Here is a 24,974-nt window from a genome sequence, read left to right as displayed (position 1 = left end):
CCAGCCTCCCCTTCACCTACCCGGGAATTAAAAAAAGCTGAAGGGTTTTAAGCTGGTTTAAAGTTAACAAACTGCATTTAATTAGTTTTCCCACATCCTGTAATCTGAATGAAATGCATAATATTTAAGACTAGACGAGTTTTATAGTATTTATGATTCACTGAATAAATATTTAGAACCCGAACTCTTAGTAATTCATACCCATTTTTAAGGACTGGTTATTTACTGTCAAGCAGGGGAGAGCCCGTTAAAAAAAAAAGCTAAAATAATTAGTGTTCCTGTCGAGTCATTTTAGGGTTGGGTTTTTGTTTCGGATATTTTCCTTCCTCGAGTTTTTTTTTGCTTGCTAGTGCTCTATTTGAAAAAATGTTTGCATTTGCATTTTAATCCAAATCAATTATATTTAGAATAGGTGTGAATATAATGCCGACTGCAGAGCAGCAGAAAAAAATCCCCCCAAAGTATTTGTGCCCTTGAGAGAAGAGAGTTTAAGCTTACTTTAGTATTCCAGCAGTGAACTTTTTGTTTCCCCAAAAGTTTGTGCTGGAAACTGCATATGATAATTGTTATCTTGCTGTAAGGAAATGCAATTGTAATTAAATGAATAACTTTTTTTTTTTTGAGTAATTATTCTTACATGAGAGGAGTCATAGCCATCTTAAAAAAATGTGTTTTCTGTTTTAACTTATCTGGTAGAATATGCAGACTCTTCAAGTTTTTTTATGCAATTAGAAGAGAAGTTAAACTCCTGTGCAAAATACATTTTTTCTTTGCTTCAAGTTGTTTAATTTTTCATGTTGCATTTTAAATACAGTTTTATTTATTTATACTGTTATTTCATATGATTTCAGTAACTTCTCAGTTATAGTTTATCCTTCAGACCTTCTGGGTTAGTTATAGCCTCTTGCCACAATAGCATGTTTTCCTGTATTTAGGAACCAACTGGTGAACCATCTCCTAAAAGACCAAGAGGAAGACCCAAAGGAAGCAAAAACAAGAGTCCCTCTAAAGCAGCTCAGAAGGTGAGATTATTAAAGAGTTTCTAATGTTGTTTCTTTCATCAACTAGTAGCAAAGATCCAGTCATTTACTCTGTGAAACTGTGGGGTTGGAACCCTCTTAATAATGGAACCTCCATAAAGCATGTATTTTGCATGTTTAAGATTGGAATTAACATGCTTCATGAAGACCTTGATGCAGAACCTATAAGGGCATCTTGCTTTTTAGTAGTGTACAGATTGGTGAAATAACATAATGTGATGTATCTACTGAGATCTCCTGTATCTAGTAAGGAAATCATTATTAGGGGTATTATTTTCTTGAGATTTTTTGAAAAATCTTGAGATTTTTTGAAAGAGGAAGATTAATTTCTTGCCCACTTATAGTCATTACTGCTACAGACCAAATCTGTATATTAAAGCTAAGTGTTTTGTCAAACATAGGTTAATTAGAAGTAAATCCAATTATGTGTTGATGGAAATAAGTGCATATATTGAAATTTACAGCTTAAAATTGTGATGGTAAAGTAAACTGTGAGTTACAGTAAAAGCCTACTATGTCCTGTTTAGTAAAGAGGCTTTTACTTGAAGTGCTATTAGTCTCCTGAACCACTACTGTGATGGGGGCAAACTTTTATTCTGGTGGTTCTGAATACGTTTGGCTGTAAGAGAAGCTCCCTGAAGTCATTGCATTTGGTGCATAGACTTTACATCACAAATACTACATGAGAATGTGACCTAATTTCATCTGAATTGGGGAAAGCTCAGCAATAGGAAACTGCTATCAAGGCAAGTCATACCTTTCTGTAGGAATTACTGTAGTGAAGGCGAATAGTTGTGTACAGGCTTGAAAACAAACACAGGAGTTTTGTTTGTGTTGATGGTTACACAGCAGTTAGCACTAATTTACAGGTACTAAATTGGAAACAAAAGCTTACAAAGTCTGGTGCTTAAGTCTATCAGTGTCTTTCAAGCAGATCTGTGACAAAATGCGAGTAGAAGGTATTTGTGGCCTCATCTTATTGTGAGTCATTCTTCAGTGTGCTTCTGGTACTGACCATACTCAGTTTTAGAGTTTTCAGTGTTATAAATTACTATAGCAACTACCGATAAATATTAAATTATTAGGGGGTGACTATGGTTTCACGTCTGTTTTGTTGTGTTTTCAACATTTGTTGGAGGAACGTTTTCCAACTCTCTTTAAATTTAAAATTGTTTTTTACTTTCTGAGCTGGAAAATAAAGGAGTATATTCTGTCAAGAAGTTAATGAATTAGTAAAAAATGCTTTACAAGTTAAGTATATAAAAGATATCAAAGCCAGCCTGCAACCTGGTGAGCCTAAAATGTTGATTTTTTTCTTTATATACTAAAAATGTTCCTCAGATTCACTTTAAAATAGTTTAAATTTCACTCTTCAAAAGAGAGAGAGAAGGATTTTATTAGTCTGGCAAATCCAAATGTGAGGTTTAGTATTTTAAATATTACTCTTAGGAGTGTTGGCTTTCCTAGGAGAAATATTTGTAATAAGGTTTAATTTTAAATAATTCGTAGAAATGTGTTTTAAAAAGATATTTCTAAAAGAAATATTAACATTATTTTACTTAGATGAGTGATGTGGAAATCAGTATAAATAGAAAGTAACTGTAAAACATTAATATATATGTAGGTATATCAAATCAAGAGCTTTCCAGATGATTCTGGTACATAGAGCTGTTTTTTTAAATTCTAATTTATGAACTGAGCTATTTCATTGTAACGTTCTGATTTTCAGAATGCATCAAGTTACTGCTCTAATTAAAGCAAACCCTTTCTGGTGTTGATAATGTAAAAAATTGACTAAAGACTGCGTTTCTTTTTTTATCATAAAAAACCTCCCAACCTTTGAGGCTTATGTGGTTACAAGTCTTATTTGTTTCTAGGTTTATAGGTAAAGTATATAAAAGTTTGATAAATCCTCTAAAACACAAAACACTTAACAAAGCCTTGCTAGACGAAATTCACTGAGATCACATTTCAAATAAATATTTTAGCTCTTTTTCCAAATTGATAATTAACTCTCTCTAAAATGGTTCAGCTTCTCACCAGGCATCTTAAAATATCTTTTTATGTAGTATTAATTCCAATAGTTTTTCTGACAGTAATGTGAACAGAAAGGTTTTGGCACTGTAAGAAAGCTTCATTCGGTGGGGAGGGTATCACCTCTTAAAGGAGGGAGCAATGTGTTTGATTTTGTGGTAAACTTACTTGCACATACACATGTGTGCACATATATATTTCTGTAAGGCTTTCTCCAGCCTGTCTTAGCTCTAAGGAGCAGAACTGCCTAACTCAGCCTAAGACCCTCTACATGTGAACCTGTGTCCTGTACACGCAATTGGAAATTGCTGGAATTTCTGAAGAATAATGTGTGGCCTCTGTGTTTCAAAGGGAGCTCATTGAAATGTATTAAGAGTGTTCACAACACGTAAGATAAACGTCAGCCAGGAGAACCCACCAAGCAGCCATGAGAAGGCACTCATGATTAATTGATTGGGTGTTCTCTTGCAAACCATTACACATCACAATTAAAAATGTATTGCACAAACTGGCAGTGAGTTAAAAATACTCCAGAACTGGGACTTTGTTTTGTTGTATTTCAGAAAAGGAAATAACCTTAAATCAGTTGGGGGCTGATTTACCCTGGAATCGTGGTTGTGTTGTGGATTTAAAATTTCTTGGTTCACAGGCTATTTTTTTAATTATTACTTTTGTTTTTGGGCTTTCAGAGCTTGCGTTTGGTCTTGGTAAACTGGCCTTGGGGCATCTGAAAACAAACTGTGCTTGTTAGGAAATTAGCAATGTGAAACTTCACAATGCATACAGAATGTTGCAAGACCAATTGGTCAGCTAATAATGTGGCAATTACTCTAATTTTAGGCAATACACGTTTTTTTAAAAGCCTTGCATGTCACACATACCTAACCTGTTATAAACTGGACTCAAAAGATGAGCTGCATTTTATAGAGAACTAAACCATCTCTCAAATACTTAATTTTCAGGAGCAGGAGCACAACATGTTAGCAGATGGGAAGAGATAGACACAAAAACACTCTTAATAACCTTGTACTTGAGTCCTTACAATTAGGCTGTTATTGAAGTCTGCATCTTTAAAGGAGTCATTCTGTTACTCATTTCAAATATTTGTAAAAAATTAGCAAAAAAGTGAAGTTTTTTTTTCCCCCCTAAAGAATGACTAATTTTGTATGAAGATCCTAGTAGGGATGTTCCTTGTTAGTTTCCTGGGTGTTCTGTAGTTGAGTTTTATTTGTTAGGGTGAGCTATCTTCACAGCCCATCACACTTCCCTTAAGCATTCAAGGGCTTTTCTTTGTTTAGCTCCTGTAGTTGAGTTTGAAAAAAATACTATGTAGGTTTAAATACTCTCCTGTTTGGAAGGAGGAAACGCAATTGTGAGGTTAGAAAAAGAAGTAGTAGCAGCTACTATGTGTTTGTCTCCAAAGAAAATGTAAAGAGATATCCCAGGAATATCCAAAAGTAAACACTCGCCAGTAAAGTTCACCTTCAGTTAAAGTATTCTTTTTTTGTAGTTATTGATGCAGTGAAGTTCACTGAAAATACCTCCAGATCCTCTGAAAACCAGAACTTAAAGAGCACTTACTATTGTCTCTACATGACATGGCCAGAGTTTGGTATGTCGGAAGGCACGTCCCTAAGTTAAGCAGTCCAAAGGCAAAAAAAAAAAAAAAAAAAAAAAAAAAAAAAGAAGGCTCACGTGACCAGGACTCTGCCCTAAATTGGTTTGTGAAAATCTGTTTGGCTTCTCCATGCTTCATTCATTCTCATGAACACCAGTCATTACGAGCTTAAAGGGAAAACAAGATCAGATTGATCAAGTGATCATAGCATGGTTATTGTACTTAAAAAATAAGAAACTTCAAAATCAAGTGTTTTGAGCAAGAGGGGAGAAGCAAGAGAAGGCCTGACTCATGGTTAGGTTTAAAATGGGTAAAACAGGATGTGGAAAGTGTGATACTTTTGTATCTAGCCAAAACCTAAGTTTCTTTTAAGAGTTTTTTAAAAACAAAATAACTTTTTGTTAGAAGATGGGTATGTTCCTGGGCAAGGCCTTTTGATGTGGTTTGACATCAGTGATCTTCCTTTGGAGAACTCCCAGTTATTTCACCTGACTCACAGCTCTGCCATATTTTATCTGAGGTCTCCAGCAGATCATTTTGCAAAGTGGATAGAGTTCTCCAAATATGGATTCTGTTGCATTTGAGACCTTCCTTGACAATAGATGGATGCCCAAAGAGCGCTTCATAGCCATTCAATTATTTATACATGTCTTGTCTTGTTAATTGCATTCAGTAGTACGCCTCAGTTTTGGTCTGGGCACGGCACATTTGTGCAACGAAAAGGCAGAAATAGTGGGCAGGCAGGTCCTGTGGTTGCTGGTAGCAGGTATTTGGAAGCAGGGTTTGACGGCCCTCTGGTACAGGGCTGAGGAGAATTGCAAATCTGCCTGGGGACTCTTAGCTGGCTTCCAGACAGCAGTGACTGGGATGACTGTATCTCTCACCTGGGACCAAAAAAACCCACCCCAACCCTATAGATCTTGCACCTGCAAGCGAGTATCTCTAGTTCAGTTCCTACAATGTGACATTGCGAAAATTATGTATTCGCATTATTGGTTATAAGAAGTATAGTAATTTTTCATGAAATACCATAGACTTGCATTTGATAACAAATCCTCATTTAAGTTTGGTGATTTCATGTCTTAGATGTATGGGGCAAGATCACACCTCATAGTGTAGCCCCAAATGTTAAGAAACTCCCGATGTAACACATCTCAGTTTCCAGAAGTGCATCAGAGGGTGAAGGCAGCAGCATAATTTTGGGCTAAGGAGGTGCCAGCTGCTGTGTGTAGGCTGGCTGGGAGCACGTGTGTCTTGCTGCCCACACGAGGATCCGTGTTACCTCTGGTGGCTTGGGGCTCTCTCTGGATTTCTTCCTAGCTTCAGAGGTAACACTTCAATTAAAGGAAAGAGCCAGCAGACTGGAATGTTTCTGATTGTGCAAATACCTGTTTCAGAGGAAAGGCAATGCTTTGGCACTTACGTGTTCCTTATTAATTACTTGAAAATTTTATGGAGAAACATTGAATTATTTGTCTGATATGCAATAAAACCTTTCTTCAAGTGCTTAAATGAAAAGACAGTCTTGTGCTGTTGGAGAAAATACAGGCTGTGCTTGCAAAATGCAAACTAAAACAAATCCAGTGGGAAAGAGGTGGAATATTTTCCCAAACTTCATGTCTTTATCATCACCACTGGACCACCACTGCTCCTTTTGGTTGTTTGAGAAGTGTTTTGTCTTTCTGTTCCTTTGGAATGGAGATAAAAATATCCACTTTGGAGGTTCTTGTCCTTCATTTTCTGCAGTTTAGTCTGTGGAAACCTTCCTATTTACTTACAGAATCCCTCTGTGCCAGAACATCGTCTCTGGCATGCCCCGCTGTTTGCTCAGCTCACCTCTGGGAAAGATTTGGTTTTGATAAGAACTATGGAAATGTTTTTCTTCTAACATGAGGTGGAAATCATATTTTTAATATAGTTGACTTTCCATCTAAAAGGTCCCCAAGCACTTGACAAACTGATATCCAAACTAGCCAGCAGGAACACCAGCCACTTCTGACATGGACCTTCCTCAGGGATAAAGCGCAGCACCGGTTGGGGCAAGCGGCCGTGCAGCATGACAGTTTATGGCAGGAAGCAAAGATTAGTTGTTAAAAGAAATCTCTCATGTTCTCTTTCCCATCGAGTTACTACATTATATGCTCTAGTTAAAATTTGTGTCAGGTTTGTAGGAGCTTTAATTGGGAGATCAAAATAGTTTTCGTTTCCAAAACCTTATTTTTTTTTTCCATTGAGCTTTGAAGAAGGGTCTTTACTTCAGATGCAGTAAAATACAAAAGAGAATAAATGGCATTTGTGTTTTGATAACAGGTGTTGATTTGTTAAGAACGGTTTTAATATTTTCTTTTAAGGTTTGATGCCTATTTTTTTGTGAAATAAACATAAATGCAGGGGACTACAGCTTGTCAAAACCAAACCACATCTTTTTTGCATCCTTCAGGTTATAAGGTATGAAGAAATTAATTCTTTAAAAGGAAACAAAGCTCTGAAGTAGACAGCTGCAATATATAGTAAATGCACTTCAACAAGTATTCTCATAAGAGGGTTTCATCTTACGTGTAACACTGGTATAAACGATTAAAGAGCAGGTTTACTCTTTTAACAAGTCTGAGTGATAATTTTGCCCTTTAGGAGTGTGAATTTTATTTTTCACAGTTTTCTTCTTGGCAAGATATTTATTTCAATGTAATTGCATTTAACTTGCAGGGCAGGTTTTTTGTAGAGATTCCTCCGCTACTTCCTCAGCTCAAGTTCTCTTTTAGAGGGATCCGATTTACACAGCATTAGGTTACAGTATATATTACAGAGATTGACCAGCAAGTGATTTATTGAATGACACAGTTGATTTCTAAGGGCAAATCAAATACACATACAGCTAACTGGAAAAAAAAGCAATTCATGGAAATGTGGAAGCACATTTACAGAATGTAAAATGAAAGTTTGGGGACTTCGTATGTGGCAAGTCTAAAAACCACCTGTTTTTTTAGATTCGCCAAATACAAAGTCTGGTGGCAAAATCCTCATCACCCTTAGTGGGACGGGATTATTTACCTGGTGAGAGCCTATCCAGAGAAAATTACCTGCAGTTTTCATTTTAAAGCCAGCCAATATTTCAATATAGTGCATAAGTAGTAGTATTCACTGTGTAGCACAGTGAATTGATGCAGGAGCGCGTTAAGAGAACCTATATTTCCTTTACGCTGAGCTCCAGAAATGATTGCTGGTCCTATATAAATACAGCCGTCGCTTCTAGGGCACCTTCCATGCTGTTTGCTCAACCCTGAAAAAGGGAAGGAGTGTTTTGGATCAGTGAAAGGTTAACTTACAGCTTAAGGATGTGTTTTTACCTGGAAAACTTCTTGCGAAGTAGAGAAGTTATGTCCCAGGATGAAGACAAACACACGTTCGTGGTGATAGTCTGTCCAGCTCCATTTCGTCGTGCGTGAACATCATGAGATTAAAAGAAAGAATTGTGGCTGCTATAAACTGCTTTGTTCAGACAGTATTTTTGATTTAGTGTCTTCAGGTAATTTCTGACAGCCTGTGAAAGACTAGATTTGATGTTATTGAGAGTTCTCAGGTTCCCACCCTGCCCTGCACCCCCATCCACAGCCTGTGTGCCCCATGGCCGGCTGGACCATCCCGGCCTGCGCTGTGGGCACCGAGTGTCTGTGTGTGTGTGTGGATGCTCCTCTGTGCCCCACATACACTGTGTGGGTCAGGGCTGTGGGCACAGGCGAGGCATCCCCCGGCCACCCTGGCTAGGAAATGTCAGGAAAAAAACAACATAATCACATTCCTCCAGAAACCCTGCAGAGCGGGAAGGGGGGCTTGGTGCCACCCAAGAGATATAATTATGGATAATGTTACAGGAAAGGAGCTCCGAGTTACTGAGGCTGTTAAATAATGCTGAGGTATAAAATATGTTGTGTTTCTTTTCCCTTTACAGAAAGCAGAAGCCACTGGTGAAAAGCGACCCAGAGGCCGGCCGAGAAAATGGGTATGTATTTCACTTCCAATCATTTGATTTATTTGCTGTGTTATAAAGCGTTTTATAAAGTCCATTCTTCTAGAGAGCAATTATTTCTGCTCCACTTGTAAAAAAGAGCATCCATCTTCTGTGTCTGATTGTTCTGGTGGATTGACTAAAGGGTTAAGATAGCAGAAAAGTTAACCACAGCTTCCTACCTTTAGACTCTGGTAGTTTGCTCAAGACACTTTACCATTAAATGTTTGCTGGGAGTGAATATTTATGTGTCTCTTATCAGCATGAAAAGAGGCACAACTCTTCCTTCAAAAGAGAGTAACAATGAGATAACTTGTTCGGTAATTGAGTAACAAAGGTTAAAGGGGCACTATCAGACATCAGAAGGTGATTAAGAGAGGTGATAACATTCAGATGTAGGGTGCACAAGATAAAGTTTAAAAAACGTAAATATCTTTGTCCTACATTGCCTGGAAACAGCATGTTTTCCTTAAATCCAGCAAGAAAGAGCGAAAATGAACAATAGGATACTTGCACTTAGAATTTAGTTTTTCCATTCTGGGCCATCTTCATGCATCATATAATTGTAGCGGTGGATGATAGGTCTCATTAGAAGTTTTGTCTTTCCTATTTGTGGCTATCAGACACATGTTTTGATTCTTTGGCCGTGGAAAGTTTTCAGTCTCAGATACTTGAAATTCTGTGTTCTCAGTGACGTTTACCAGCTAATGAGAGTTTGTGCACCTCTCTGCACGTCTTTCACTTATGCATAGGCTTTCAAAAGAAAATTGGTGGGGATGTCACTTGGAAAACATGATCGGGTATTAGGAGATGGGCAGGTATGGCCCTGTGCTCCCATCACAAGTTAACATTTCTGATTTCCCTTTTCCTTTATCTAGTCATCATTTTTCTTTAAACTTCTGCTTCAAACCCATCCTTCCCTGTCTCAGTTTTACTCCCTTGTTTTACTCTGCCTTCTCTTTCCTCTCTACAGTCTCATCATTTTTCCCTCGTTTTATTCGGTCCTTTTGCATAGATGGTAACACAATGGTAAATGTATACACTTGCAAAAGCACAAGGAGTGCCAGAAAGCACTTAAAACTACAGCCGAGTTTCTCCAGTGTATCAGCAGCTACGCACTGGAGAGATGGCTTTAACAGTCACTTGAAGAACTAGTTCTATAGCATTGTCCAGTGATAAAGTCCCCCAGGATATTTCTTTGGAGAAAACAGACCATGATGTACTAGATGAATGTACATGCTTATGCCTGTCGTTTTTATGTGAAAAGACTCATTGGCATTAGGAAACAAGGTGGCGTAATCAAACCCACCTGTGCTGGTGATCTTCCCAAAGGCAGAAGGCAAATACCATGTGCAGTAAAACGTGGATCGACTGCTGTCTGCTTCCTCCTGTCCAGCTCAAACCTTGCGCGTGTGAATGCTGAGTGTTGCTTGGTCTTCACCTTGGGTGCAGTCGCAGGGGAAGCAGCAGAAATAACAGGTTAATGAGAGTTACTTCTAATGGGCAGTCCATCCCTGCTGGATTGTGGCTGTGCGACAGTTGAATAGGGGTGGTTGAAGAGCTCTGCGAAAAAGGGAACATGCAGCAGGCTGAAATGTTAAAAATACTGTCTCTCCCAAGCACTCACAGTTTGAAACTAAGGTGGATTTTCATTGAAAAGGGCTAAATATAATGCTTGTGACATCTTTTAGTCTAGGATGTTTCCCTTTTATTTTTATATCTTCATGGGGAGGAAAGAACAAGCAGTGTCAGCGGAGCATTAAGTTTAGTGTGGGCTCTTTGGATGAAGAATCTGATCTGCAGAAATGGGAATTACTGGCTGTCTAGTAGGCATATGTGTTACTTTATTGTGAGACTGTTACTTGCAACAGTTTAACTAATATTTTTGAAACTAATGCATATTTTCAAACCTGACATTACTCTGCTGTTATGCCTGTTGAAAGCACAGTCTTTCTTTGCATATTCCGGGGATATGGTTGCTTCTTGTGATTTTCATAGGTAACTCTCCTATCTGCCATTTGCATTCAGATAATTCTGTAGAATAAGAGAAGAAAATATGTCTTTTTTTGCCCCTTCTCTTTCCTCGGAGTTTCACGGGTCCCTCCTCTATGCGTGATGAAAAGGGGAGTGACGTTAACATTTTTCTCCAGAAAGGTATCTTAATTATTATAAGCTTTCATGGTGCCAACTATAAGCAAAGCTTATAGTTTAAATCAAGGAAGGATTCTGCGTAAAAAGAGATGACACTGTGTCATCCTTTCTGCTTTGACATCCGACATATACTCAGAAAATGTCCCTTTTTATCAGCGAAACTTCAGTTAATTCCGTAGCAATTATTTTCTTCTTTAATCCAAATTATATGTGTATCAAGCCTTAATGACGAGTCTTCTGTATTAATGAAAGTAAGGAGTGTGTAGGGTGGGGTTTTGTTGTTGGGTTTTTTTTTGAAAGGGCAGAATTCTGTATGGCAGGTACTTTCCTAAGTTTGTAACCCATTTTTACTAGTCTAGAGGTTCCGTCATATGTTGTTCATCAGATTATAAAGTATTATTTCTGCTGTTTCCTTCAATATGCACATCCAGAGACATACAAGCTAGCAGACCACTGTAGAATTCCGGTAGCTGGTCTTGCTGCCGGTTCAGATTAAATATTTAATGTTTGTGACTCACAATGTATTTATTTATATATTATTTTGTAGAAGAGAAGTAAATCTTTTTGACTAGTATAAAACTAGGAAGGGGGAGGGAGAGCCCAAGTGAAGAGGGCAAGGAGCCCAGTTTATCACAAGCATAAGAAACATCTGATAGTATCTTTTTTTTTGTGTGCAATAATGCATACCTTGCAAGATTATCAAGGAAGACCCTTGTCAGTAGAACAGAGGGTAAAGATTGACAGACTCCTCTGAAAATAAAATACTTAGCTACCTAGAAAAACCTGAAGTGTAGAGAGCTAATTGAATAAAAATCTTGAAGATAACAAGGTCAAGCAGGTGCGAAGTGAATATATTTGGAATCGGAAACACAGTGCCTGCTGCTGTAAAACTCATCTTCACTGCAGATTGCTGCACGTGTGTGGAGCACGTTGGAGGCTATTAGTCTGATTAACTGAGAGGGGAAGTAAACCTCTTCCTGACCTTGGTACTCTTTAGTTTTAGAGTTTTTAATGCAAGACCATATTCCAAGCTCTTTGGATGCATCTGCATTTGTGGTCTAGGGCAAATCAAGAATTTGCTTTGAAAATACTTCTCCTAACTGTCCCCATGTATTGTCTGTGTTGAGGAGCAGTCCTAGAGCTCATGGGCTGGATTCCTTTCAGATGAAACAGAAATGAAAGGTGTGCTGCAGAAGTGCAGGCTGGTAAGTTTTCAACCCAAAGGACTGGGCTAGAGTGAAATTAAAACTTCTTGAAAGGTGCGTGGTGTGGACCTTAGGTCCTCAACACCAGCCTTTTTTCTCCTGCTGGTCCACCTTGTCTCTGTATTGTAGATAGAGCTTTTGATGCTTGAAAAAGACGGGTGAAGCCCCCTCGGGTTTATTAGCAGAATTATTTTTTGTAGCATAGGTATAAAGTCAAAATCATAGCCATGGAGATTCACACTCGCAGAAGTCAGTGGAAGGTTTGTCATTGACTTTGCCAGTGCAGGTTTTTGCTCCTGAGCCCTGCTGCTGTTGCTGCTTGTGGAATCAGCAAGTTTCACTGGTGGCTTCACATAGCTCTTTGTAAAAACTCACAGTCAAGGCTTTTTTATTTTATTTTTGAATTTGTGTATGTCTAGAAGTTGGCTGAAAAGACAGGCCCGAAGGGTTGTTGTAGAACAGGAGACGGAATAATCAGTTATTTTGCTCTTTGTTTCAAAGAACTGGATTGAAACGCCCTGGAAATTTTATAGGCTCCTACAGCTCTCAGATGTCAGTTTAATGGAGAAATCTGAAACCTAGTTCTGATTTATTTTTTTTTTATTTTCATGGTTTTTGTTATGTCCTTAGATAGATTTTTTTTTTTTTTTTGCATTGTCTCATTTCATCTCCACATTGCTTAGTCTGAACCACAGATTTACTGCATGACATGGCAAAATTGCTCAAACACCCCAAGGAACAGTCCAGACATTTTTACAGCTTTGAGCAGGACTTTGGTGGGGAGGAGAGGTGGCTGGTGCCATGCCACTGAACTGTTTTAAAGGATAGATGTAGTTCTGGAAGCCACATGATTGTAACAGCAGAAGAGAATCAGCGACTTTCCAAGTGCAGGGTATGTGTGAAGCATCTGCTTGCATGTCGCGTCACTGATGCCCAGGTAACAATTGTAACTTCAGAAAATTTCTCTCTCTTTCAAGAATTTTATTTTCGGCTAGGTAGTCCGGGTAACACATTTCAGGTTGGTTGAAGATAAAAGATAATCAGAAATGAACTTAATTTCCTTAAGCAAGAGCTTTATCTGATCCAATCATGATTAACTACACATTATAGTACTTTTGAGGATCAGGTTTTCCCCTTTTTAATGGAGGCAGGGCTTTACTTTATGCTGAAAGTCAGGTTAAGTGGTGCCAAACAACGTTCAAAAAATAATTACAAAAATGCTTTTTTTTAATGACTTTTTCTTCAGATGATTTCCCACTGCAGTATTGACATAGCTGAGATATAAAACCTTAAATCTAGAATTTATGAGATGCTTCTATAGCAGCAGTTCCAGAAGGCCTGTGTCAAGGCAAGGACTCCTAATATTCATTCACTTGTAAGATTTTGAAAATGAGATTCTGAATTTTGAAGAAATACATATCAAGAGAACCCCATTGCCTCAGTAACCCCGTCAGTGTTTGGAGGTTCTTCCTTGCACACAACGAGTCTTTGCAAACCATTACCCAAGTAGAAATATCTCTCTGGTAATACCATGCGCTGTGATGTGAAGCTGTTTAACTAATTTTGCTTGTTTCTCGTTCAGTGGTAATTTTTGTCTCATATGAAATCATAGTCTGGGAGGTGCTTAAAGTCACAGAGGCATCTTCACTAGGTGGTGGAGACAGAAGGGTGTTCTGAGATCGTGGTCCATCCTGCCCTAGAAAAGGCTTTGTTATCAGTGTGATGAATTCTCTTGTGGAGATAGCAGTCTTTTGACATTGGGAAAGACAACCTAGATGATAAAATAAGACATGTATCTGACTTTTAGATAGCAAAAGCTATGTGTGAGACATCCTTCCTTTTGATGCCACAGTGCCTGCTAGTGCATCTCTAAGCTAGGCTAGAGATTGAATTGTTACAAGAACCTGTGTTTGTTTGAATGAATGACTTCATGGTCTGTTTGGAGCAAAACATGACTTAGATCACATGTATTGGATGACGAATGTAAAAGGAAATTGCTATTTACATAATTACAGAAGATAGCACAGATGAAAATTCAGTTTCTCATACTTTAAAGAATAATGTAATTTCAGTGACTTTACAACTTTTGACTGCAGTATCTGTGGTGTTACTGCTTTGTGTGAAGCACATAATGAAAATTTGCACGTTGCTGTTACTTTAGTCTTCCACACTACGTTACTTTCTTTGTGAAGGTCATAGATACTATTTTGCATCATGGTATATTTAAAATACCTTTAAAAAATGTATATTTAAAATACCTTCCTTCATGAACATATTTTACATCTATGTGGGGAAGACTGTCACCTGAGAGGAGTCATCGTTTCTGTTTTCTAAAGACCTTGCAGAGGCTTCTGTAATTACAAAAAACCAGACTATTGACCTCTCCTTCAAAATTTCTAAAACTTAAGATGTGGATGAAGGACATGAATTGAAAGCCTTAAAAGCTTTATACCTATACCAGTGATTGTTGAACTTTTCTCCTATGACTAACAGATATTTAGTGCTCATTTTTTCTCAAATTTTATCCATTTTTTTTTTCTATTCAGCATTCTGAGAAAGTTAAAAACATCTTACATTCTTGTACCAAATATATAAAAATATACTAAAAATATGTTCTATTTCACCTGTGTTCAGGGAAGTGTGTGCCATGATTTGTCTAGAAGCTTATCTAAGCAACTAGTGTCCTTCCTTGGAATCTCAGAGTCCTATTCCTTGTTTGTGTAAGTAGATGTGGCACCATTTATTTCAAGTGCAGGTCTTCCTGTAGACGACAACAGAAAATTTGGCCGTGATAGTTCTTTTCTAAAATACATTTATATTACCAAAAGGATATTTCACTGACTCTATAATTCACTTCCACTTCTGTTATGGGATATTAAATGATACCCAGTTTAGCTATAAAAATACTTCAACTTCAGCTGTCATTTCAGCATCCTTAAAGGAAAATCTTTTATTTTGCTTGAGGTCCAAAGAGAAAATTTTAACAGTCAAAAAATGCAGAAAGTACAGAAGATACAGCATCTGTAGTGAAAGGTAGACTGAAATTCTGAGTTGTGTCGTTTTTATGGTGCTCAGGAACTTTTAAAATTAGTTTTCTCTTTGGCTGTGTATTTTGATTTTTCTAAGCCTCATTGCATATTTTACATACGAGGGAACTGAGCACTGAGGCCAGTCATGGCAGCGTCAGGAGGCATTTTTGCACCCGCAGCATTTGAATTCTTGGTTTTGTTGCTAGCACAGTTAGCAGCTGTGCATCCAGCTACCTGACAGTGGAAGCATACCGATAGTGAAAAGTACAGGCACTCGTTCTTGCTCCTCTAATTCCATTTTCACTGTTGAAAATGTTATGAATGCAGAAGGAGAAGCTGGGCCTCACCTCCATTGAAAATATACTCCACAAGGTTAATTGCCTTGCCCAAGGAAATCTGTAGAAGCGCCAAGAATAGAACTCGGATTTCCTGGCAGCCTGCCCTGTGCCTTCAGCTCAAGGCCATCTCCTCCAGTAAAGCTTGCTTGCAAACAGGTTGGATGAGGGAGGGAAACACACTCTTCAATTCTGTATCTTAAATCAACGTGAGGTTTTTTACCTGTTTCTGTAAACTCGGATGTACTTCACGTATCTCAGGTTGGTGAGCAATGAGGGATAGGAGTAAGATATTTTAAAAGTCTTTGTATTCTCCTTGGAGGTATTTAAAAGGCATGTAGGTGTGGTGCTTAGGGACATGGTTTAGTGGTGGACTTGGCATTGCTAGGTTAACAGTTGGGACTCTTAAGTCTTTTCTGATCTAAGTGATTCTAGGATTTTGTATACAGCATAAGAGTGATTTGGCACCGGAAGAGTTTAGAACTGACCCCAAATATAAACCTGAAAGGTATTTGATGCATATTGAAGGTATTGTCTCACTTTTGTCCCTTAATTATGTATAGAAGGCCAATACTGATGCAGTAAATGGCAAATGTAGTCACACCACCAAGGTGCCTAGTTCCTTGAATGGTTTCAGTGTGGTTACTCTGCTTTGCAGGACTAGTTGATCTGAGCTGTAGCTATAGGATAGGGCCACTCGAGGTCACCTCATCCAGAGATGGTATTTCCATCTCCTCTCCTCTGTAAAGGTAGTGGTTCAGAGGCAATGAAAACCCAAGTGTTAAAGTGTGACTCAGGACAGAAGATGCAGAGTCAAGACTTCTAGGTTTTCTTGTAATTTCTGGCTAATTGTGCTGCTTATTTAATGTAATTTAATTTAGTTCTGCTTTATACTGCAAGCCCCAGTAATGCGGTTGCTTTACATGGAGATATTGTGGTTTTTCTCTGCCAATGACAGAAAAGGGCCATCCTATAAAGGGCAGTCAGTCCCTGTGTGGGTGATTTTAGTCCTCTTAACTAAGAGTTACAGTTATAATTGAAGAGGAGTAATACTTTTGGCTTCATTCTGCATTCTTCACAGACCCCAGCAGGCAGTGTGGATGCTGAAGGAATGCAGAGTTGATTCTCTCTTGGAAGGTTTGAGCGGAGGCTAGTACTGTGATAATTAATATTTGGAGAGTGCTTTCAGGTGTCTGAATGAAAGTCATTACCTGCCTTAAGTGCAAGTATTGTTATTTCCTCTCCCTTAATCCTGGAACTAAGCCTCACTTCAAATTGCAGTTCAGTATTGCATTTTAGGTACATGGCTAGATTTTCAGCAAAAAGGGGGCTTCTTTCAGTAAATAGCTGCAAAATATCCTCACCAGGAGGTGGCTTTTAATTGTGTAGCACACAACTCTGAGCAAGGAAAAAAATAATTATATCAGCAGTAATGCACTTTATATGTGACTTAGTTAGCATGATGCATTCTTGCTCTGCTGTCCTGAATTTATTTTGTGCTAGGTACCAATTTAAAATACAAAGGCATCATAGTTAACAGTGGTGTTTAGAAGCGCACCTGTTTTTCTATCCCAAGATTTAACTGAGATATCCATCAGACTGTAAATGAGAAACAAATTAAAAATAGAGAGAAGAGAACCTGAAATTGGAAAACTGTGATTTCACAGACTTTTCTGTTTACAGAAAAGATACACACTTTAGTAGTTTAAAGGTGCAGTAGTGACACTCCTGCTAAAAGAGGAAGAGAGCTTTTCGGGTCTAAGAGAATATAGATATTTTCAGTCTTTGGGGGAACCCTGAAACGAGGCCTGGGAAGATGACAGACAATGAGAAAGCGGTATGTTCAGGAGCACGAATTTACGGTGTTGAGGCTGATAATGGTCACAGAGCTGTTTGTTTTGCAATCTTTTGTTACTCCCTGTTTAGAATGATTCTGGTTGCATAGAAAATGTTTATCAGCCTTATTGTTGACGGGGTATGATTTCCTTCTTCGCAACACAGTGAGGCAGGGAGGCTTCTTCTCTGTTGTTTTTGGTGTTGTAGTGATTTCTTTCTAGGAAGGAAATCTTTCTGCTGCTCACGGGCAGCCACCAGCCATGCTGGAGCTGACAGACAGGAGAAGGTGGTGGTTCATGTTTTGTGTACACAGGCATCTCTAGATTTCGTTCCTTTGCTTGACACTGTGGGAAATCCATTCCACTCAAGTGCTACACGCTGCCTCACTAGGATTTTAGGAGCCTGACCTGGAAGGGATACAGATGATACCCATTCTTATTTTGTCTTGTATAATCAGTGCTGTGAAATGGGTGCCTTAGAAGGGCTTCCTTGATCTAGCCCTCATGTCTCCTGCTCTCCACAAGCTGATCCGCTGAGCTCACGCTGAATTAACGCGTCTACCCCATGGGGAACCAGAAATGTGGCGCTTCCCCCCTCATGGTGCTCAAGACCAGTTTCTTAGCTATCTTTTGAGGATGGACACATAGTGGAGGAGGACTCCAAGTCCAGATTTGTTATAATAGCCTAATAACTGAAGCACTGAGAGACCTTAGGTACTGCTCGGCCAGGACTGAACCTGCATGCCGAGAGAAGTGATGTGCCATGAGCTGATCTGGGTGACAACTCTTTAGAGCCGTGGCTCCTGTTCAGTGATGCATTTAAAAGTAGCGAGGCCACATGGGAAAGGAAGAAAACACAAGGAAGCCTGACCTCATGCTTTAGGCATCCATGTAAAGATCTGTGGTGACATCCCTAGGGCTGTTTTTTGTCTGATCTAAACAGTAGACATTGGAGAACACAGCCTGGAACCTCACTTCTGTCTTGATTTGAGAATGAGCCTTAACAAACACTCAGCAGAAGGCCTTTTCTGCCTTGTTTTTCTTCTGGAGCCCTTTCTCTGCATGGCATTTCAGGTTCAAGAGAAGGTCTGGAGAATGCACCTCCTCTAGGAAAGCATAGAAGCTGGTGATAGGACACTTCTATAGGAGGTGTGGGTTTAAATCTTCATTATGTTTATAATGGGCAGACCCTCCCTGTGAACACTTGTGCTCGAAGACCCTGATGTACAAGTTGGCCACGAGCACTCTGAGTGGAACTGTGCTCTGTCCTGACATTATGTAGCTCTGAAGGTTTCTCCAGAGGGTGATGCTGGATTTTGGGTGGCTCTCAGTCAAAACTTGAAATGCAATGAAGTGTTAGTTGGGAGGTAAGGCTTGCCACTTTAAACTAACAAATTTGAGTGTGTTTGGCTAATTAAGCTTCAGTCTGCGGAGGGCTTTAAGGTTAAGGAGGAATATACTAGGCAACTGAGGAAATTACAGAGATGGGTGGTTGTGGAGAATAGATGGATCAAATCCTACCCTAAATAAATCTCAGTGCGTGTAAGACAATATTTGTGTGTTTTATAGCATGACTGCAAAAATTTTGCAGGTGACACCTTGCTGTAATCTATTCGCATGTGATTATAATTCTTTCTCTTACCAGTTCAAATGGTATTGCCTTTTATTATTGCAAGTTTTGCAGAGTTCAGAGGTTTTTTGGCAGTTTAGTTAGTTATGTATCTGTATGTGTGCTATTTCCATAGCACTTTTAGATGGCTAGTAATGCATAATGTATGTCTTTATTCTGCTTTTTCTTTTTATTTTTTAAAAGTAAACTTACTATTTTCAGTTTGTTTTATTCAAGTCTGTCAGTCCTGAGAACTGTTGGACTGCAGAACTGCAGAGTCAGATTTTGGTGCTACTAAGGGTGATTTAAATAATAGTATTGATAAATTACATTTGAAGTAACGTATTAGTTTTGTATCTGTATCAGTGTGAATGAGAATGGAGTCTGGTCTGTAGAGGCTGATTTGCGTTGATTAAAAGTATTTTACCAGTAGTGGCAGTCACTGTTTTGGAGCCTTTAAGATTATCAGTGAATTGGCAAGATTTAGGATTTTTACATCCTGTCTGTTTAGAGTAACTGCTGGGAGCTTAAAAAACCAGTCAGACTGGTAGTTTCTGTATGCAACAGAAATATGACTTTACCTAATACATCTTAATCTATTTTGACTTTTATATCAATTATCCTAATAGACAGCAATTGGGGCATTTTACAAGATGTAATACAAACACGTATGTGAGTTTCACTATTATGATTTTATCAAAGTTGCATTGTGTTAATGTATTCTTGGGGTTTCCTTAGTATTCACACAGAACCCATGCCTGCTCTGGCTGCTCCTCCTGCATTGTTTTCTGTTAATGATGCTAAATGCCTTGAGAAGTCTGCTTGGGGACTCTCCTTCCAGAGACAACTGTCTGTTTGGGTCTTGAAAAAGCAACTCAACACACTAACAAAGTACATAGAGTATTTGGATCACAGTATAAAAAAAATGTAGAGGAGACAAGACTATCTCTGCCATGGCATATGCTCTTGCATTCATTGATGTTCATAAAATGTTGGGAGGAGGCAGAGGCGTAGGTAATTTTTAAGGTGCTTCTTTTGCAAACTTATCATTCAAGTCAGGAATGACCATTTGAGCATGCAAGAAATATTTTGTCAAGCTTTATATGTAAGTCTGATTGAGATAGGTAGACAGACAAATGGTGTGTCAGTGACACATGGTACCTCTGGTCAAATATGGAGCCAGGAGATGCATGAGAAAATCTTAAGCTTGTTGAAGTCAGTGGCCAAATTTCTAATGAAATCAGCTGCCTGGATTTTAGCCCTTCTCCATTTGCCACTATTGTGATGTGTAACTTTACTCGTTGGTTATAAGCTGTATAAATTGTGCAAATAGCTGTGTTTTCACAGAACTCAGGTCGTTTGATGAAGAAGGTCTATACATATTCAGGTACAATGAACAGAAATCTGGTGACTCTCACATAGCAAGAACAGTATTTGAATCTCTGAATATGATGAATTTGTTATTGAAGTCAGTAAGTTTTGAGCAGTCACTGCATGAATAACAGATGGGCTAGACTGATACAGAGATACAGACAGGTGATTTTTATTGATTTTTTTGAATTTTAAAGCAACTTGTATGCCTTATAAAGAGTATTGCTTTTTAAAAGTAGAGGGTTTTTTCGCTAAATCATCTCAATGGACTATTTGAAAACTGAAATACGGACACGTCTGCACTTTAACCTTCATCACATTTTTCAGAGATATACAAAGACATGATTTTGAATAATCTTGATTTTCTGTGTGTATAACTTTCATTAAGGATATGCTCAGCTGTGGTCGTAGGTAGATATATACAGAGGGTATAGAACTCACTGAAAAATTCTTTCAAGGCAAGTGTTTGTTAAGTAGTGACTCCATTGAATTGAATTCAATAGGAAGACTCAACTGACTTGGTTGGAGTTAGGATTTTCTCTCCAAATACTTGTAAATAGTGATACATAAATTGGAAACCCTTTCTTAGTTATGCTTACAAAAAGCCACTGATAATGGTTTTGAGAGAGGGAAAGAATTTGCCCTTTAATCTGCAGCATATCTTGAGGAAGAAGGTTTTATGCATTGTACTTTTTGGTTAAACTATATCAAAATTCCTTAGGTAGAAATTCTGTCCGTTGCACAGAGAGCAATAAAGAAGAATTAGTTAGAGCTGAAGTTCACACGTGCACACAAAAATGGTTTAAAATTATATACATAATAATAATTTTGCTCCAAGGAGAAGCTGCTTCATCCCTTTCATTGTTCATTTCAAGAAGCAGAAGGTCTCAGAGCCTTTGCAGGCAAACCAAATGCCATTGGTTTCCAAGAAAGAGATTACTAATCCTGTCCTTCCAAATCAGTAAGAAAGCTATTTAAGGGAGAAGTTAGAGTTGTTGCCATCTTTTTTTTGCACAGTTACAAATCATTTTGGTTTGCTTCGCATGATTACAATTTCAAATAGCTAATTAAATAACGTCCAAGAGCAAGCTTTGTACATTGCAAAGCTCTGTACATCCTTCTTGAGTGTGTGATAACTGGGAGGCAGAACTCTATTGATTTATTTAGTTTCCTCGTTGACTTGTTAGTTTTCATAGAGCTTTTTAGTGGCCTTATAATAAAAAGCCAGGGGAGAGATTCTGTCCTTCCTTTACAGTTTTGCAGTGTGCAGATTCCAGACACTTTGCACAAGTATAGAGGCAGGGGTGAACGATAACTGCATCCATTTTCAGTTGTTTCTCTTCTCCAGGTTGATGTTTGGATATTTAGCTTGCCCACTCTCTTCATTCAGGGCTACATAAATGTCATGGATAGAAGCTTTGAAAGTGTTCTCGTTTTGAGTAATTTGAGCATGATAAGGCAGCTGAAAAAAATTGAGAAGGGCATTTATTTAATTAAAAAATGTCTGACTGGATTTATTTGGAAGGCATCCAACAAAATAAACATCTGGTTCAAGACTAAATATGAGACATTTCAAGTAACCTTTAAGAAGGTATTACTGCAAGGAGTAGAATACGGACAAAAAGAATGAACATAGAGCCCAAGTCTCTATACAATTTGGAGCAACAGGGGATTGTCATTCCTGGGTTCTTGGGTTGAATCTGACCTCACCAGCTGTCAGCTCAGTTGTGTCCCATGCACTGATACTAGAGCTTTCGGTGTAGGGTGAGAGAGTGCCTAAGTTATCAATGTCTTATTTTACGTGGCTGCATTGGGCCAGTGATAGCCCCTCTGCCTCTTACAGCCTAGGAAATTGAAAGGAAAAATATTTTGTTGTTTTTCAGAAACAAAAGTGATGTGGAAAGCTCTTTTGTTTAGAGCAGTTTTGCTCTGTATCTCAAGGCTCAGAGCAGCCGTCTTATGTACTTGGGTTAGCTGTAGAAAGATACAGTTCAGGAGGTTGTCTTCCCTTCTTCCAGTTTTCCCCATCAGATTCCTATTGGGGTTTTTTTTTTTAATCTATTGCTCAGCCAGATACCTGAGGATCTTCTAGTAACTACTTCATTGTGGTTCTCTTGCTCTATTGGGGAGGAAATAGCCAGACCCCAGAGCCAAAAGCCATGTCAGCTTGGGGATGAGGGCAGAATCACGGGGAGTTTGAAGGCAGTTCAAAATCACTTCATACCCTTCATATCCTATCTTAAGCTGTACGTTTGATTTTGCACTTCCAGAAAGTGTAGCAGAGAGTTGGACCCACAGCGTGTGATTTAAGCTGCTGCTGACATCAAGCTTGGCCCACGCAGCACTAGCGCCAAGGCTGAGCTTGGGTGGCAACACATCAGCACCATGAATGAGTTATGAATGCAACAGAAGTTTTTAAGGGGCATTTTTGTACTTGGCTCGAGTGAAAAGTAGAGACTGTTATTTATGCAGATGGAAATGTCTGTGTCCAGTGAGGTGCAGTGTTGTCTTTGCTAATCTCAGATATGTTTGTGTTTGAGTGTGGATTTTCTCCTTCTCACAGAGGTTCTCCTTCTAGTTGGTCCTGTCAATGAAGTCATAACTCCGCGATTGACATCACAGTCTTTAATCACGGAAACTAGAGCAATCTCACAAATTCAGTTTTATAGCAGTTTCTGAATGATGGGAAAATGAGCTCTAAGAGAGGAAGTTGCTGTTTAAACTCAGATATCTTTGGTAATTATCAAAAATAGAGAAAGTATTAAGACATAGTTCTATAGGGCCATATTGATTCTTGGTGTAGTACTGCTGAAGGCGCTGGAGTTACCCCCTGCGTCTGGAATGACTTGATGGCAAATATGTGAAGAGGAAGTGAATTTATGCTCCAGTTTAATATATTGGAAAGTTTTCCCTCGTCTGAAAGTCTTTCTTTATCTCTGAATTTCCTGGCTTTTGTGGATTTATATTAGATCCTTAATGTTATTTCAGTGTATTTTTTCTGGTGTTTGATGTCTTTTGGGTTGTTTTTACTGGGGATATAATATATATATATTTAATGAAAGTAAAAGCAATCTTTCGTTGAGGAGGTCACAAAACTTTCATGATCACTGTGTAGCTACCACAAGTGCAAGGCATCTCCTTATTTCAGATCTGTGGTTGTTGCTTGTGTAGCTAAAGCATTAATTTCTATGAGAAGATGTAAATATCTCTTAGAGAACATTTTAGCACCTGTTTTCCAAAGTTAAATATTACTATAATTTTTAATTCTTTGCAGCAGAATTACTTATCCAACTCAACATGCAGAGTACTCCTAACATCTTAATAATTTGCAATATAAACCAGACATCGATACATTATACTTGTTGAAACCTTGAAAAAGAATTACTTTTAAGACCCATGGAAAGATGGGATAAACAATTACATGCTGTACCTATGTGCAAATTGCTCACCCTTATCCTGTATCAGCATTCCCCATTCTAAGCCTTCTGGGAGACACAGACCATGTAGAAAATGAGGCTGTGGGGAGCAGAGTCTTCTGAGGATGCAAGTGCTCTAGCCAAATTTCCAACAGAAACAGAACTCAGCTCTCCTGCACTTGCACAGGTCTGTTGGGTCTGTGGCATTCCCCCAATTATGTAATGGTGTGAGGGTACAAGGGGTGCAATGACCACAAGTTTCAGCAAGGGAAATTCCCATGGGACAAGGGAAAAATTACCACAGTAGAAGAGGATGAGCAAGGGGCAGGCTCTGCAGAGAGGCTGGGGAATCTCCCTCCTTGAAGATTTCTAAAAGGCAACCAGAGAAAGCCCAAAGTAACGTGATCTAACTTCTGATTTAGAAGTTAGCCCTGCTTTATGCAGAACGTTGGACTAGATAAGCTCTAGGCACCTTCCAACCAGAATTTTCGGTGGTTTTACACTACACTTGTCAATGTACTTGAGCCTGTTGTATCTTAAATCTGTTAATGACTGAGACTGTCATCCAGGTGAGTTAGCTGATAATACAGCCCAATTTATACACAAATTCATGGTTGATTATTTGGGTATGCATTAAGTGTAAGGATCTTCCATTAGGTTTTTATGGAAGTATTTAGTAAAATATTAGGCTTGATCAAGGTGAAGCCGTTCTGGTGCATAGAAGGAGAATAGCTGTGTACCGGGTTCCTCCCCATCAAGCATAGGCCTTTGCTGTCAGTCTCTCTTTTGCTCTGTTTTACCTGTGAGGGGAAGGAGAAAAAGGATTTGAGAATTATCAGAGCATACTAGAGCAGCTCCTTTTGCTGAGCAGCTGGATAACATGTTGCAGAGCTGACCAGCTTTCCTGGTTTCTTCCAGTTTTACAATAATGAAATGACAGCTTTTTGAGTCCTGACTACTTACAGGTTGTCTTTTGTGGCAGATCAAGCCTGGAAGGAATAGTAGAGTTGCCCCAGCTTTCCTTCAGTTGCCTATCAAGCTCAGCAGTAAACAAAGGGAGGAGGATGGAGAGTCCTGGTTCTGGAAAGTCTGCCAGATGGCATCCCAGAACTGTGTGTGATCTTTGCTTCCTAGAGGAAGAATTTTTTCCCTGTTAGTAAGTGGATTTTTACTTCTTGTATAAAAAATCTACTGCTCTGAAGTCATGAAACAAAGGTGAAAGGCAATTTCATCTGTGTTTCTTTTGTGTCACCTAGAAGAGCAGAGCTGAGGGGCCAAAACCTGCCCAAGCAGCCTGTACTTGTTCCCATGGCCTGGGAAGGTGG

At 38.7% G+C, this 24,974-nt stretch overlaps 1 protein-coding gene across 1 annotated transcript in view; it reads left to right on the top strand.

Moving 5' to 3' along the window:
- Positions 1 to 935: 935 nt before the first annotated feature.
- The window catches only part of LOC104278555, a gene marked incomplete at its 5' end in the record, with an annotated part of 114,269 nt that continues 90,230 nt past the window's right edge, over positions 936 to 24,974 (top strand). Inside the window, 2 exons of the mRNA XM_009875567.1 lie at positions 936 to 1,022; positions 8,642 to 8,692. Of these exons, the coding sequence (XP_009873869.1) occupies positions 936 to 1,022; positions 8,642 to 8,692 (138 nt within the window). The remainder of the gene's footprint in view (positions 1,023 to 8,641; positions 8,693 to 24,974) is intronic.

The sequence above is a fragment of the Apaloderma vittatum genome, unplaced genomic scaffold (assembly GCF_000703405.1).
Source record: "Apaloderma vittatum isolate BGI_N311 unplaced genomic scaffold, ASM70340v1 scaffold10938, whole genome shotgun sequence".
Lineage (NCBI taxonomy): Eukaryota > Metazoa > Chordata > Aves > Trogoniformes > Trogonidae > Apaloderma > Apaloderma vittatum.
The sequence above is the reverse complement of the archived record's forward strand: the minus strand, read 5'-3'. Positions and strand labels throughout refer to the sequence as shown.